This window comes from Chrysemys picta, chromosome 8 (genome assembly GCF_011386835.1).
Source record: "Chrysemys picta bellii isolate R12L10 chromosome 8, ASM1138683v2, whole genome shotgun sequence".
NCBI lineage: Eukaryota > Metazoa > Chordata > Testudines > Emydidae > Chrysemys > Chrysemys picta.
In genome coordinates, this window is record NC_088798.1 from 35,413,112 (window position 1) to 35,429,562 (window position 16,451).

The following is a 16,451-nucleotide window of genomic DNA, read 5'->3' on the forward strand; positions in this document are numbered from 1 at the left end:
GGGGGTTTGGACCAGCTGCCTCTGCCTAACCCAGACTGCACCTCTGCAGCCCCAGTACCTTCTTTAGGCCTTTAGCAAGGCCTACATCCTGGGGATTTGCCAGGCTGGAGCTCCCCAGCTCCTCTTGCCTTTCCCCAATCCTGCTCTATTCCCAGTACCCTAAGCTCCCAGGCAGCCAGGTCCTTCTCTCGCCACAGCTAGAGAGAGACTGACTTAGCACCTGGCTCACAGCCCTTTTATAGGGCCAGCTGTGGCCTGACTGGGGCATGGCCTCAGCTGTGGCTGCTTCCCCAATCAGCCTAGCCTTTCCTTTTAGGAGCGGGGTAACTGCCCTGCTACAAGGCCCAACTTAAATGTATGCCCCAAATTAAAAAACACAGTAAAAGAATTAAAAAAGAGCCACCGTGGCTCAACAACCATGTAAAAGAAGCCGTGAGAGATAAAAAGGCATCTTTTAAAAAGTGGAAGTCAAATCCTAGTGAGGTAAATAGAAAGGAGCATAAACACTGCCAAATTAAGTGTAAAAATGTAATAAGAAAAGCTAAAAAGGAGTTTGAAGAACAGCTAGCCAAAAACTCAAAAGGTAATAAGAAAATGTTTTCTAAGTACATCAGAAACAGAAAGCCTGCTAAACAACCAGTGGGGCCCCTGGACGATCAAGATAAAAAAGGAGCACTTAAAGACAATAAAGTCATTGCAGAGAAACTAAATGAATTCTTTGCTTCAGTCTTCACGGCTGAGGATGTTAGGGAGATTCCCAAACCTGAGCTGTCCTTTGAAGGTGACAAATCTGAGGAATTGTCACAGACTGAAGTGTCTTTAAAGGAGGTTTTAGAATTAATTGATAAACTTAACAGTAACAAGTCACTGGGACCAGATGGCATTCACCTAAGAGTTCTGAAAGACCGCAATTTCACATTTGAGTAACTATTAACTATGGTTTGTAACCTGTCCTTTAAATCAGCTTCTGTACCCAATGACGGGAAGATAGCTAATGTAATGCCAATATTTAAAAAGGGCTCTAGAGGTGATCCCGGCAATTACAGACCAGTAAGTCTAACATCAGTACCAGGCAAATTAGTTGAAACAATAGTAAAGAATAAAATTGTCAGACACATAGAAGAACATAACTTGTTGGGCAAAAGTCAACATGGTTTCTGTAAAGGGAAATCATGTCTTACTAATCTATTAGAGTTCTTTGAAGGGGTCAACAAACATGTGGACAAGGGGGATCCAGTGGACATAGTGTACTTAGATTTCCAAAAAGCCTTTGACAAGGTCCCTCACCAAAGGCTCTTACGTAAATTAAGTTGTCATGGGATAAGAGGGAAGATCCTTTCATGGATTGAGAACCGGTTAAAAGACAGGGAATAAATGGTAGGAATAAATGGTAAATTTTCAGAATGGAGAATGGAGAGGGGTAACTAGTGGTGTTCACCAAGGGTCAGTCCTAGGACCAATCATATTCAACTTATTCATAAATGATCTGGAGAAAGGGAGTGAGGTGGCAAAGTTTTCAGACTATACTAAACTGCTCAAGATAGTTAAGACCAAAGCAGACTGTGACGAACTTCAAAAAGATCTCACAAAACTAAGTGATTGGGCAACAAAATGGCAAATGAAATTTAATATGGATAAATGCAAAGTAATGCACATTGGAAAAAATAACCCCAACTATATATAGAATATGATGGGGGCTAATTTAGCTATAACTAATCAGGAAAGAGATCTTGCAGTCATCATGGATAGTTCTCTGAAGATGTCCACGCAGTGTGCAGCGGCAGTCAAAAAAGCAAACAGGATGTTAGGAATGATTAAAAAAGGGATAGAGAATAAGACAGAGAATATCTTATTGCCCTTATATAAATCCATGATACACCCACATATTGAATACTATGTACAGATGTGGTCTCCTCATCTCAAAAAAGATATACTGGCATTAGAAAAGTTTCAGAGAAGGGCAACTAAAAGGATTAGGCGTTTGGAATGGGTCCTATATGAGGAGAGATTAAAGAAGCTAGGACTTTTCAGCTTGGAAAAGAGGAGACTAAGGGGAGATATGATAGAGGTTTATAAAATCATGAGTGGTGGGGAGAAAGTGAATAAGGAAAAGTTATTTACTTGTTCCCATAATATAAGAATTAGGGGCCACCAAATGAAATTAATGGGCAGCAGGTTTAAAACAATAAAAGGAAGTTCTTCTTCATACAGCGCACAGTCAACCTGTGGAACTCCTTGTCTGAGGAGGTTGTGAAGGCTAGGACTATAACAGGGTTTAAAAGAGAACTAGATACATTCATGGAGGTTAAGTCCATTAATGGCTATTAGCCAGGATGGGTAAGGAATGGTGTCCCTAGCCTCTGAGTGTCAGAGGGTGGAGATGGATGGCAGGAAAGAGATCACTTGATCACTACCTGTTAGGTTCATTCCCTCTGGGGCACCTGGCATTGGCCACTGTCGGCAGACAGGATACAGATGGACCTTTGGTCTGACCCAGTATGGCCATTCTTATGTTCTTATGTACTGGAGTTTTGAGAGAAGAGCCATGCTAGTGTGCTTTTATGGATTCTATAAAAAACTCAAATAAATATGAAGCTAAACAACTGTCACTAATTTACTTCTAATTTCCCTAATCAAATGTAAAACAATGCAATGATCAAATCAAGGTTACTATCAAAATTCTATCAAAATTTAATCAGTAGATCAATGATTCAGTTTATCTGGCTTGTCAATTACTACAATGAGTAATTAAATCAACTTGTAAGTTTAACACAAGAATTACTTTAATAATTCAATGAAAAATTAAGAAGAAATGCCTTTCCTTTAATTTGACCAAATGAGCTAAGAGGCTACTAAAATCAGAAGCTGACTCTTGCCTTTACTTTAAGGAAGTACAACAGAGGAGAGTTTTTTGTCCCTGAAGAAAGGTACTTGGAAATACTACAGGAGAAACCATGGCAAACAGTGATGGTCTTCCTCAAGTTGATGAGCCCTATGGATTCTGAAACATGTGTAACTCTACATGCAGATCTAAAGATAAGACCTATTCAGTATTAGCTAGCAAGACTCTATGTTAATGAAATGACCTGCCCAATGTTCCTATCCTTCATATGGTGGACTTAACATCACACTGTCTTAAAAAAAGTTGTATTCAACTCCCCAGCTCAGTCAGCTGTAGTCACCTCTGACCCTTCCAAATTGCTGGAGGTCTCTTTACAAGAATTTGACAATTCACGGTATCTGGAATTTTTGAGAGAAAAATTTCCATTCCAAAATACACCTCTACCCTGACATAACACGACCTGATATAACACGAATTGGGATATAATGCGGTAAAGCAGTGCTCCGGGGGGGAGAGGAAGGGAGGCTGCGCACTCCAGTGGATCAAAGCAAGTCCGATATAACGCAGTTTCACGTATAAAGTGGTAAGATTTTTTGGCTCCCGAGGACAGCGTTATACCGGGGTAGTGGTGTAATTACTGACATTACAGAAATGTTTTACATGAATAAGCAGAGAGAGCATGTTCCAACCAGCTGTGTAAAGAGGCTGAAGCTCTGTGGGAATGGTGCATGGCACACCAAATTTATCATATAGCTCCTCACTTTGCAGACAAGGACAACATACTGGCAGATTAGTTGAGCAGAGACTTTCATGATCAGCACAGGTAGTCACTTGGGAACTCTATAGAGAATGACATCCCTTCCCCATGGGAGTACCTGGAGATGGACCTATTTGCAACAAGACGTAACTCTAAATGTTTGAGGTATTGCTCCAGAGCAGGAGTGGACAACCAGTCCATTTCTGATGCATTTCTTGTAGACTAGGGAGTAGGTTTCCTCCTCTGTGTCCCCTCAGCCCCAAATTCTTCTAATTCAGAGTTCTCATGAATATTTGAACAAGAGAAAGCTAAAGTTACTTTGGCCTGTGTGAGACAATAGCAGTTGTGGGATCTACTGCAACTATCATAAACAGATTATCTGTCTCTCCCTGGAATTCCAGCCTCCGGGCCCAGCAGAGGGTCAGATTTGCCATCTAGGCCTCCATTTGGCAGAATAGTATTTCAACAGATATAGAATAGTTCTGTTCTGAGTAAAAAGCACAGGAATTCTATTAAACTCCAGAAAGCGTCAACTTTTACAATCATAAGTGGAAAAGGTTCTCTTTGTTGGCAACTAACAATAAACCTAGATTCAGTTCCTATTAAATCCATACAGGAGTATCTCATTAATCTGAAATGCTTGGGACTCTCCATATCATTGGTAAAAGTACATCTTGCAGCCATGTCTGCTCACTATAGCCTAGCTGAACAAAATACCATATTTAGTCATGATATATTAAAAAGATTCGGAAGGGTTTAATGAACATCTATCATCTCCATCAATCCATAAACTTGCCAGTATTTTTTCCAAGGCTACATTCTTAGCTTTCTCTAGGTAAGCTCCATACCTTGGATGCTAACAGAACATTAGCCTTCTATATGAATGGCAGAAAATTGCCTGGACTGTTTGTCCCTTATGGGGAAAGAGTAAAGTTTGGGCAATCACATCCCAATACCTTTCTACATGGGTTGGACTCTGTATTGAAGAGTGTGTTAAATACACATTTTCCAAAAGAGCTTAGAGTGCACTCTGTGAGAACAAAGCTGCATCTGTACAGCTTTTACTTAGCCTCAATTCATACTTCATAAAACATTCCTTACATGTAGCATCTAGCTCAATTTGGTAAAACAGTGTTACAATCTCTTTTTAATGAGACCTCCTTGTATCACTGTACAGAGTGAAGAATACTGCTTGCCAGACTCCTAAGAGTGGGAATGTGCATAGGCCATTCAAACAACAAATGAAGGTTATTCACCTGTAACCAGAGCTCTTGGAGATGGATTCTGCATAATGACACTCACTTCCCACCTTTCCCTCTTTCTCTGAGTCCTAATTACAACTTTGGACTTGAGGTGGTAGAAAGAACTGAGAGGGTTAGCACACCACATACGCTTTTATTGCTTTGCCCTTTGAGGAGCCATGAGGAGAGGTGCAGGGGGCACAAGAGTGTACCGGTGGGCACTGCTGTTAGAAGGTTCCATCAGTCCAAGCTACAATTTCAGCACATCCCAAGAGTAAGAATGTGCTGAGGTCCTCTTAAATAGCTTGGTTACAAAAGAGTAACTTTCATTTTCCCCTGCACTCTAGCTGTCAACATGGTATCCCATGATTGTGATTTAAAAAAAATCTTTCTCACTCAACTGGTACTTATCATCCCAAACTAAGTTTTTAAAAATTAGGGCAGGATAGGAGACATAAAAGGGCGTGTTTAAGAATGTCAGCAAAGGTGCTGACAAGCACTCTTTATTAGCTGACCTTATTATGCCTCAGTATGCCAGGGGACTTACTGAGTTTCAACTCCATTCCCTTGCCAGCTGCCCAAGGCATAAGGTGATCCTTGCTGCTGGCCTCCCTGGGGCAGCAAATGTGTTCTGTCTTTGGAATCAGTCTTCCTAATTAGCAACTTCTCCTCTCCCCTCACCCAAATTTCCATGATGCTACATGGCTGGGTCAAGCATGAGTGGCCCGGCAGGAGGGGAATGGTTTGTGATGTTTGTATGTCCTATGCAAATTTAACTTTTTATTATAAAGGCTGGAACTGTACATCATTTTTTATGTTTACAGGGGTGACCCTTCAATTGTGAAACTGAATATTGCTATTACCACAGGCTACCTCATTTCTGGTAATTATACGTTGTCTATATCATAGATATATCTAAATTTTATTCTGAGGATGTGATGAGCTTCTATAAACAATATAGAGTCCAGTGTAGTTTTTAAAGCTACTGCTGTGTTTGTGGGCAGTACAATGCCTGGAGGCAACCTGCTAGTGGAGGAGAGAGATGGAAATACTGCCTTATTGGGTGCTGAAGGAACACCCAACAGTAGTGTGGCTACTACTGCATGCTGTAAGATGGTCCAGTGAACACCCTTCAATCCTCAGCTCTGGTCCTTCAGCCAATTCAGAAGGGGTGGGAGTTGTGACCCCAACCCCTTTTGGGATGTTTACTGCTGCTGGCAGCTTTAATGTCCTCAGTCTCCCCTGTGCCCATACAGTGCAAGCGACAGGTTTTTAGCAATCCCAACAAAGCTGGGGGAAACAGCTCCATACTTACTCCTCTCCCCATTGTCCTTGTCTTCCTACACATTTTAAGCCAGAGTCTGATCCTATGTGAAAGAGGTTGAAAATATTTTTAATAATTTTATCTGGTGTGGCTGTCATCCTTACATACAATTGCGCTCTCTTTCACTCAATTATTTGTTCTTAATGACAACCTGTGTCAGGTTATTTATCTTTTGTGATCACTGGTGGATTATGACTAAATGAAGCCAACAAATCAAAGAGCTAATGTTTTTAGCATTAGGGGTCCCTGCCCTGCTAATAACATCTGCTGCTCCACCATTCCCATAGTGGACCCAGTCATATTTTGGCAGTGTCCTCAAGCCCCTTTCTCTCTGGGGTTCTTGATACAATTATTGTGGGCTCATGAGTCCTCTTCCAGACCAGGACCTAGAACTGGGGGCGGGGGGGGGGGTGAGGGGTGTCCCTGGATCTATCCTTGCTCACAGTGTACCTCCTGCTAAAGCTGTGGCCAGGCAGCTCCCTTCATGTAGGAAATATAAAGATTCATGAACATTTTTGGAAGAGCTAAAATATTTTAACCAGTGCTTAGGCCTAAGTTTTCCTCTCACATTTAATGTCCATCTGTGGAGCCGGGGGGGTAGGGGAAGGGATACAGAAGTCTTGAGCTTAGAAATGCTGAATTCAAAGACAATTCAGATTTGTTTTTCTTTTTGTGGGTTGAGGTGGACACCATTTGCCATTAAAAATATATGCATAGCTCAGATAACCAAAAAGGTTTTTCCTTTTAGATTGCAGTAATACTGAAAGCTTTAAAGAGAAATATTATAGTCCTTAGGTAGCTTATGTTGTAATAATTTAATGTTTTTTTTCTCTTACAGATTTGTTTCTTATTACTTACTACTGGAAGGCAATTGGTGATAAATTTTTTGTAATTCATCACTTGGCAGCTCTGTATGCCTACTACTTTGTACTGGTGAGTGCCATATTTTTCAATATCCTAACAAGCAGACAAGATAGTGACTAAGGGTACGTCTATACCCAGCCCCTAGTTCGGCGGCTGGCAATCGAACTTCTGGGTTCGACTTATCGCGTCTTGTCTGGACGCGATAAGTCGAACCCAGAAGTGCTCGCCGTCGACTGCGGTACTCCAGCTAGACGAGAGGAGTACCGCGGAGTCGACGGGGGAGCCTGCCTGCCGCGTGTGGACCGAGGTAAGATCGAACTAAGGTACTTCGAACTTACTAAGTTGCGTACCTTAGTTCGATTTGGGGGGTTAGTGTAGACCAAGCCTGAGCGTGAACATCACTGCTCTGAATTTAGGCTGTTTGTAGTGTCTCAACAGTGTTGCCCCAAGAAACTCCAGTTTTTGTATTTCTACATACAAGTAAGGGTATGTCTACACTGCAGCTGGGAGTGTGCTTCCCAGCCTGGCTGGACATACATGCGCTAGCTATACTTGAGCTAGCGTATTAAAAATAGCAGTGTGTCTATGGTGGCTCGGGCTAGGCATCCAAGTACAAACCTGCCTGACCCTTCTCCTCATGGGTATGGACTTGTGTGGCTAGCCCATGCTGCTGCGGAAACACAGCTATTTTTAGGACACTGACCTGAGCAGAGCTAGTGTTTGCCTATCCACACTGGGAAGTACACTCCCAGCAGCTGCATAGGCATTCCTAAATACACACAGGCACACTTACTTTAAGACCTTAAATCCCACATAGATTAACAAGGTCATAATAATCTGATATCCTAAAATCCATTAATTAGACTTTCACTGGAGGCTTGTGCATTCATGTCCAGAATTCTATTATATGTGTCTCTTCATCTCTAAACAGTAAACCAAACAGCATGGATTTAGCCAGGGCCGGCTCCAGGCACCAGCTTAACAAGCAGGTGCTTGGGGCGGCCAAGGGAGAGGGGTGGCACTTGCGGCAATTCGGGGGCAGCAGGTCCCTCACTCCCTCTAGGAGCGAAGGAACCGCTGCTGAACTGCCGCTGCCGATCGTGGCTTTTTTTTTTTTTTTTTTTTGCTTGGGGCGGCAGAAATGCTGGAGACGGCCCTGGATTTAGCTAAACTGTGAAACTGGGAAGTAATGAGAGTGTCTCTAAAACTCCAAAGCTGATGGATTCTAATGCTGGCTTCAGTAGCTCAAGGAGGTTGATCCCAATTTGGCTTCTGAAATAGGGTTTATTATGTAAGTTGTTTAAAAATCACTAGACTAATATTAGAGATGTATTGAGCTACATAATGGTAGCATATGTTGTTCTTGGTGGTGTTTTTCTATCCATATTTGCAATTTTAGTAAATTAAGTTACAGTGACTCATCCTATAAAGTATTTCTCAGTGTTATTTTTTGGCCACCAGATAAAGGTTTGAGTTAATTGACCCAGTATGTGTTTTAAACTGAACATTTTTTCTCTTTCACAGATTAAATTACTGTATATGCCTTTTAGACTGTTTTTACAAAGTTAAGACTACAGCTTCATTTCTAATATAAAGATACTTTCTCTACGAGTTTATTGCTTGTCAGTACAAAAATATGCTCAGTATTAAAATGCTGTAGCTTAAGAAGAACATTTCAATGTCTCTCACCCTCCCACTCCCAAAACTCAAATGTCTTCAGTTTAAAACATGACACTTACGTGACTTAAACAAAACCATTAGAATTTACCTTGACAAAAGGTGTTGTGAGAATTTGTTATTCATAAAAGCACTTTGAAGGTAAGTGCTCTGCAGTGATAATCAGTCAGAGACTAACAAATTTATTTGGCATAAGGTAGTCTCTAAGGTGCCACAAGGACTCCTCGTTGTTTTTGCTGATAGAGACTAACACGGCTACCACTCTGAAACCTGTCACCATGTTAGGTGACTTAGACTCTGAGTCAGCAAAACACTTAAGCACATGCTTAACTTTAAACTCATGGGTAGTTGCTTTGATGTGCTTAAGTATCTTGCTGAATCAGGATCTTAATACAATCAGATTTTTTTTTAGAATTTTTTTTAAATCTTAAGAAAACTTTCCATGAATGTCACCAATTAAGATGAATTTTCAAAAGGATTTTTTCTACATATACGGCATAGTTTGCAAAAAAAAAGTCTGAATAATTCCAATGACCTAATGACTATTTTGTTAAATGTGTGCTTTTTACAAATTATTTCAATACATTTTTATGCAGTACTACATAATGGCTGTGGGGGAGCTAACTTGAGCTATCAACTGATATCTAATACATAAGAGTTTATTTCCTGTTCCTTTGCGGGGGAAGGGTCTGTAATTTAATGTCTTTAGTTTAAACATATATAATATTTTAAGGATATAGCTGCAGCAAGAATATATGGCTGCTTACATCAACAAAAGCTGCAAAATTCAGAGTGAATGCTGAAAATCTGCACTTAAACAGCACTATTTATCTAGGTATTACAGCACATATTGCCTGTAAAAACAACCTACTATTCAAAAGTCTTGTAATAATTTTTATTTCATCTTGTATTTTGCACAGCTTTACAATTATGAAATGTAATTTAAAAATCTCAGGAAACTATCAGCTTGCTGTCTGATCTAACACCTCCTCCCTTTGTAGGAGTTTTGACCCTGACTTCAATGGGATCGGGATCAAGTCCATAGCTGGTAATGCAGAATGTACTACTCATCACTTGCATGTACAAGAGAGGTTTGACTCTGCCAGATATTATCACTGACAGTGCACTTACCTTCAAAGTGCTTTTATAAATAACAAATTCTCACAACACCTTTTGTCAAGGTAAATTCTAATGGTTTTGTTGTTTAATATGAACGACGATGCTTATATATTTACAATTCTCTTACCAAATAATAACAGTTTCACTAAAGCTCGCAGTTTGTGTTTAGCATCTGCCTGCTCATTAACACTTTTTTTTGTGTGTCATAAACTTCCTGCTGGGGAATAGCAGTAAAATAACAACTCTTATTGAGATTCTCCAGCGCTAATCAAAATGCTATATATTTATAAATATGTAACTCTTTTACAACAGCAACTGGGATTTTTAAAACATTTTTTTAAAGTTCAACTTTCGAGTATACTGAATGTAGTGTATTAAAAAATAACTATTCTATGTAGCCATCTAATCTATCCCAATACAGTCACCAACATGCTATACACGTGCCCAGGCGTATTTTATTTTACATAAAAAATGCTGTGATTTAGGACTTGAAATAAACCTCCTTTTTTTCATATTGTACTGTGTTTTTTGAAGTTTCTAAACTGTTTGCTAGTCTGTACCAGCATTGTCCTTTTGCATACCTTCTTATGAAAGACTCTAATTTTATGTCAAGAATATATTGTAATTTGATAAAATGAATGAATGAAACATTGATGCTCTTGTATTTCATACTTAACTCTTGGGTAGCGCTTGATCTGTAGATCACAGAAGAGGTAAGTATCATTTCCCCCATTTTACAGATGGGGGAACTGAGGCACAGAGCGGCAAAGTGACTTGCTCAAGGTCACTCCGTAGGCTAGTGGCAGATCCAGAAGTAGAACCCAAGTCTCCAGAGTGCCAGTCTAGTGTTCTATCCACTAGGCATCACTGCCCATCATGAAGTTTGGAACAAATATTTGTTTAAAATGAAGTACTTCAGCACACTTTGAAAGAAATCCACATAACATACAAGGATGCATGCACATTTTAATCTTCCAAATCATGAGTAACAGTGAATTTCATTTTATCATAGGCTTATTACTCCCTAAAAGTGTAGACAATGGTTATAATGAAGATGGGGTGGGAGATTGCAGCTGCACTTCATTGTTATTGCTGTGTACTGTTCTCTCCATGTTTATTTATGTATACCTAATTACTAGGTATATACCTAAATACTAGGTATAAAACTGGTGTCAGTTTAATATTTTAAGTTGTGAATTTGTAACTGGACATTTGACTTTAATCATCCACAGAAGTTCAGAAGTACTAAATATTTTTTAAGTTAATGGCAGTTTTAAATATAAAATATCTGTTGACTTTTCAATGATCACTACAGTTTGGGGTGGTTTTTTCAGGGAGGGGGGAAGGGGGTAATATGATTTCCTAGCAATAGCATTGGAGCCATTCTTCTTCTTCTAATATCTTTGGATCTTCTGTCTCAAAAGGATAGCCACATTTTTACCTGATCCAGACTTGTCGCATCTAGTAGACCTTGAAATCACGGCGCGGGTGCAACAAGTGATTTTGAAACCTAGGAATTAAGATACAAGAGGGGATATATAAAGGCAATTCGTGATGGAGAATTGACAATATATGGCTTCTGCAGATCCTACTTCTTTGAAGTCCTTACCCAATGTTCTGAATTTGGTGAAAGGAATGAAAAATTATGTGGATTTTTGCACTAGACATTTTAGGTCTGTGAATAAAGTTTCATTCATTGCTTTCTAGATGGCTTGGGGGCTGCTTGTTCCCAGGCATATACTCCCCAGTAGTGTGATTTTTGCAATGGAAAGGTGCTCCAACTACACTTGCAAATGAGTAGCCTCTGTCCCCTGACACTCCAAAGACACTAGAAGGAGAGACTGAGAGTGGGGGATGGGGGACGGGGACTAAACAAAAGAGGAACAAACAGATGGAAAGTGCGAAAGACTGAAGGAACCAGAAAAGGGATTAAGTGCAGACTCTGTTTTGATTGTGATTGGGATATGATTTGGGAATCATTGGTTTAATGAGATGAATTAAAATTCTTAATTTTTGTAAAACCAGATATTTGATACAAATTATTTAGGTGACATGTACAGCTGCAGGAAAATATTTAAAATAAATCACTCTCTGTCCAAAAGTAGATCATAACTTTTAGCTGTAGCTTGCTGCACATAGGAAGAAGACAAAACAGCCAAAAGCTATTGCATGTTATTTTCCATTTTTTATTATATTTCCAATGCATTTCCACAAGTCTGTGATCTCTAAGTGTAGTATATATATATCCAGTGTTTTTTCTTTTTTACTGTATAAAAAAATCCAATTGTGATGTTAATAAAAGGGATTAAAATTTTTTGTCCCACTTTACTTTTTTCATATTTTAGCCCAACAGCACTTTTCATTGTTAATGGAACTCTGCCCTATTTTGGCAGACTTCTGAAATTAATCCTACTTTAATTTATGTTAGTGTCTCTTTAATACCTGACACTTACTTTATGTTAATATTTAACGTTGGTGGTACAGTGCTTTGAAGATGTAAATTGTTGTGTGTTAAGTATTTATTAAAGAGACACTGTCAACTTTTTGACATAGGCTAATTTTAAATGTTCCAGATTTTGGTATGGAATCCTTTAAATAAAATGTCCCAGAAAATGTAATTTTAATATTTTTTAAATGTGATGTAGACACTTTTCTTCTTTCCTGTTGATAAGGGTGCCTTTAGCAAGAAAAAATTGACTTTACTGGGTGAACAGCGGGATTGACTATACACAAAGTGCTGTTTGAATACACAAATTAAACTGAAGGGAAATAGAAAATCCTACCCACTATAGTTAAAAGTAATACATAAGAGTAACTGATTTCAGTTAGTTTTTCTAAGTGCATAGATGACCACAAATCCCATTGACTTCCAGTGGGAATGGTGTTCCTAAATCACTTAGGCACATTTGAAAATCCCACGCAATAAGTAAAAAATTTTCAGAGAAATTACATTTCCCCCCCCTCAAGCTGATGATATTCCTCGTAAGTAAATATGGAGAGAGCAACTAGTAATCAGTAATACAAATATATCAGCAAGCTTTTACTTGTTACCTTCTTCCTGTAAACATCAGGAGGAGGCTATATGTAAATAAAAGCTGAGGTTGTCTTTTTTGTTTATAATAAAATTAAAGTTTAACATGACTAATACACTTGACTATTAATGCCCCACCCTGATGTACACAGTCCTAGCAGGAGATGCGGAAGGAGAGGTGGACGCAAGAATTCATACATTGTGGGAATGGGGGTGTGGGAGAGACCGCAGCCTTCCCATTGGCTTGGGATGGGGAAATGGGCTAACCAGTTGCTCTCTAACCAGGTACTCACAGTGCTCTCTCTCACCCCCACTTATTGAGACTTCCCCCCGGGGTTTTCAAAAGCCTCTTGTTCCAGCTAGTTGCCCTGCACTCGCTCCTCGTAGTTGTAGCATAACAGCTGTGTTTTTAGGATGCTGCAAGTCTGACTTAACTGCCTGCTTTTGGATCAGGAAGGAATTTTTCCCATTGGACCTACTTGGCAAAAGTGTGGTAGATTTTTTTGCCTTCCTCACAGCATCATGGAAGCACAGTTAGGTTATAAGAATTAAGATTGAACAAGTTTAATATGTTTTACAAGACTGTTTTAGCTTTTTGCAACTTGCAGCCAGTGTCCAGTACAGATAAAGCTACAAGGGACCAGTTCCCAGAGGTAAATGAGATCCGGGATTTCACTGGTGATCCGTTTGCCTATGGGGAAAAGGGGAGACAAGAAGTCTTGATGCACGGAAGTCCTCCCTTGGTAACTTTTACACCTTCTATGGGTGGGGGGGTGGGAAGGGGCAGGGGCTGATAAAGAAGATTCAGAAACAAAAGTACCCTCAGTTATTGGTTTTATGGTAGGAATCCTGTAACCCTGTACTGGACCCAATTAAATGCCTGGTATGTGAGAGTAGGGGGTGGCATATAATGCTTTCCCCCCATGTTAAATAAAGTTGCTCACTTGAAATCATTCCATGTGCCTGTTATAATTCATCTGCATGTCCAAATCTTTAGTTTGGATTTAGTCTCAGGATTCCTATTACCTGGATCAGAGAAGATGAAGCTCTGTTTCTAGCTGAAGATAATAGATGTATCAGTAGAATCATGGAACTCTGGGACCAGATTAGAGAAACTCAACAATATTATCCCTTGCAGGGTCAGTCATATATGCAAAGAATGCCAAATATTTAATTTTTACTGTCTTCCTTTAGTTGCAATGACAAAACAATTTCCAGAGATTTAAGAGGTAAATAATAGGATTTCTGACAGTGATCTTGGTATAAAAAAAATCATTGTCATGACTGAATCCAGGTTCAAATTTTGCCCTCAGATATGTGCATAAAATTCCCATTTACTTCAGTGGAAGTTGTGCACATATATCTTATGGCAGAATTTGGTCCTTAAAATGTAAGATCACTGGATGTACAATTTTCCTGTTTTTTATACATGCTGAGCACACTAATAGAACTCCTACAGCAATACAGTGGTCATCATTAAGAAGTCAATATTTGCCAGCAGTTATTCCCTCTTTCCAAGTATAGGGGAAAAACAGTGGCACCTCACATTCTGCTGTTTGGCAAGTGTTGATGAATGCTGCCTTTTTGATGGGTTCCAGTGTAGAATTCAGCCTCATAAACTGCTTCTCCCACAAACATTATTTAATTGCTTCTCTTAGGAGCGTATGATGCTGCCAAAAAGTAATAGAGATGAAGAATATATCTTTACTCCTCTGTAGACAGAAAAAAACCAGCACAGATGATCACGAGTGGAAGATTTGGTTATAAATGGAAACCTCAATCCAAAGTTCTACTGGGTAATTTGACAGTTTACAAAATGCTCAGTTTAATTGTGCAGCTGTGCTTTGGTGCCATTCTGCCAGCTGCAGATTACCAGAGGACAGCAAGATTCTAGCCACATGCCCTTCCTCCAACCCATCCCCTTTGCTGGGGGCTGCAACAAGATTAGAGTAGAGCTGTGCATTCCCCTGAGTTGAGAGAATCTCAGCTGGCTAGTTATGCAGGATTTCCAGCTCTTTTGCAGTGATGGAGCACTGCAAAAAAGTTGGAACAGGACCAAGGATCTGGCCTTCAGTCTCTGTTTTGGCAAACTAACTAACTTACTAAAACGAGTGCTCATTTTCTGTGAGCTTAGTATGGTTCTGCTGGATTTATTTAAAACATGAGAAATTCAAAATATTCTTGAATCATTTTAGATAGTCACTGTAAAATATATCCTTTTTAATTTATCATAACATATCACTATTTTCATGTTGATTAGGGAGTGCCATCATTTGTTAGCCAACTTTCTGCATCTGTTTAATGTTCCACAAATAACTATAAGTATTTTTAATACTTGGTGAATGACTTGGAGTCACAAGACACATTGCATATTTTCCTGCTTTCTTAATTTATCACTAAAAAAAATTCAGAGGGCAGCAGTATTAGATGTTATAAATGATTTACTTTAAAGTTTTATAAAGAGGATTACGAAATTTATTACATTTACTTGACACTTTCAGTTTTGGTAAAGTATTTGAGAGCCTATACAATTTTACAAATGCTGGGAAGCTTTAATAAAATGGAAATGGTCAATGCGTTCTTCAGATTAAATTTATGACCAAAGTTTACATCCCTGATTCTTCTTTTTAATATTTATCTTGCTATATAGGGGGAAGGAATGTTGGCATATTTTGGTAACTTTCGTCTGCTTGCAGAGTTCTCTACTCCTTTTGTGAATCAGCGGTAGGTGGTTGTTAATTATTTTACTTTAACTTGTGTCTTGCCTTGTTAGATAACTGAATTTAACTGTAAATAACAAATAGAAATTTGATTCATTTTCTGTAGTCACACTTCAACATAACTAAATTTATAAGCTGGAAAAAGCTTGCTTGCTATGAACATTTTGGGCTATTGTACTCCTAGAATTATGTTCCAGTGCATTCCAGAGGAATTCCTCCTTATTGTAAATGGCATTTTGTATGCAACATGAAGCTGGCATAAATCTTTTGAACAAAAGAATATGCAGAAGTGTATAAGTTAGATGGGTATAAATAGGTTATTAGATAAAAAAGTATGTAATACAAGTTTTCATTTCTATTATGGGTTTCTAACAGCATCATGAACATAAGAAGAGGTTCCAGGTACTTTGTCATTGAGTGAAATTGTGGACTTGTATTATAGATTCATAGACTTTAAGGCCAGAAGGGACCATCATGATCATCTGACCTCCCGCTCATTGCAGACCACAGAACCTCACCCACCCATTCCTGTAATAGACTCATAACCTCTGGCTGAATTACTGAAGTCCTCAAATCATGATTTAAAGACTTCAAGTTACAGAGAATCCACCATTTACTCTAATTTAAACCTGCAAGTGACCCGTGCCCTATGCTGCAGAGGAAGGAATAAAAATACCCCCATGGTCTCTGGCAATCTGACCCCAGGGGCAAATTTTTTCCTGACCCCAAAAATGGTGATCAGTTAGACCCTGAATATGTGGGCAAGACCCACCAGCCAGACACCTGGGAAAGAATTCTCTATAGTAACTCAGAGTCCTCCCCATTTAGTGTCCCATCAGTGGCTGTTAGAGATATTTGCTGCTAGCAGTCGCACAT

The 16,451-nt window shown here is 39.2% G+C and overlaps 1 protein-coding gene and 1 long non-coding RNA gene across 4 annotated transcripts in view; one reads left to right on the forward strand and one right to left on the reverse strand.

Annotated features, from left to right (window-relative positions):
• Positions 1–16,451, forward strand: part of TLCD4 (TLC domain containing 4) — a 93,562-nt gene that overhangs the window by 33,929 nt on the left and 43,182 nt on the right. For all 3 annotated transcript variants that reach the window (XR_010590011.1, XM_005307540.5, XM_005307535.5), the window contains exons 4-6: positions 5,665–5,723; positions 7,003–7,097; positions 15,506–15,579. Coding sequence is in view for 2 of the 3 variants with exons in the window: in XM_005307540.5 (XP_005307597.1) it covers positions 5,665–5,723; positions 7,003–7,097; positions 15,506–15,579 (228 nt within the window). In the remaining variant the exon portion in view is untranslated. The remainder of the gene's footprint in view (positions 1–5,664; positions 5,724–7,002; positions 7,098–15,505; positions 15,580–16,451) is intronic.
• LOC135973229 (uncharacterized) overlaps positions 10,851–16,451 on the reverse strand; it is a 34,633-nt gene continuing 29,032 nt past the window's right edge. Inside the window, exon 3 of the long non-coding RNA XR_010590012.1 lies at positions 10,851–11,334. This is a non-coding gene — a long non-coding RNA (uncharacterized LOC135973229). The remainder of the gene's footprint in view (positions 11,335–16,451) is intronic.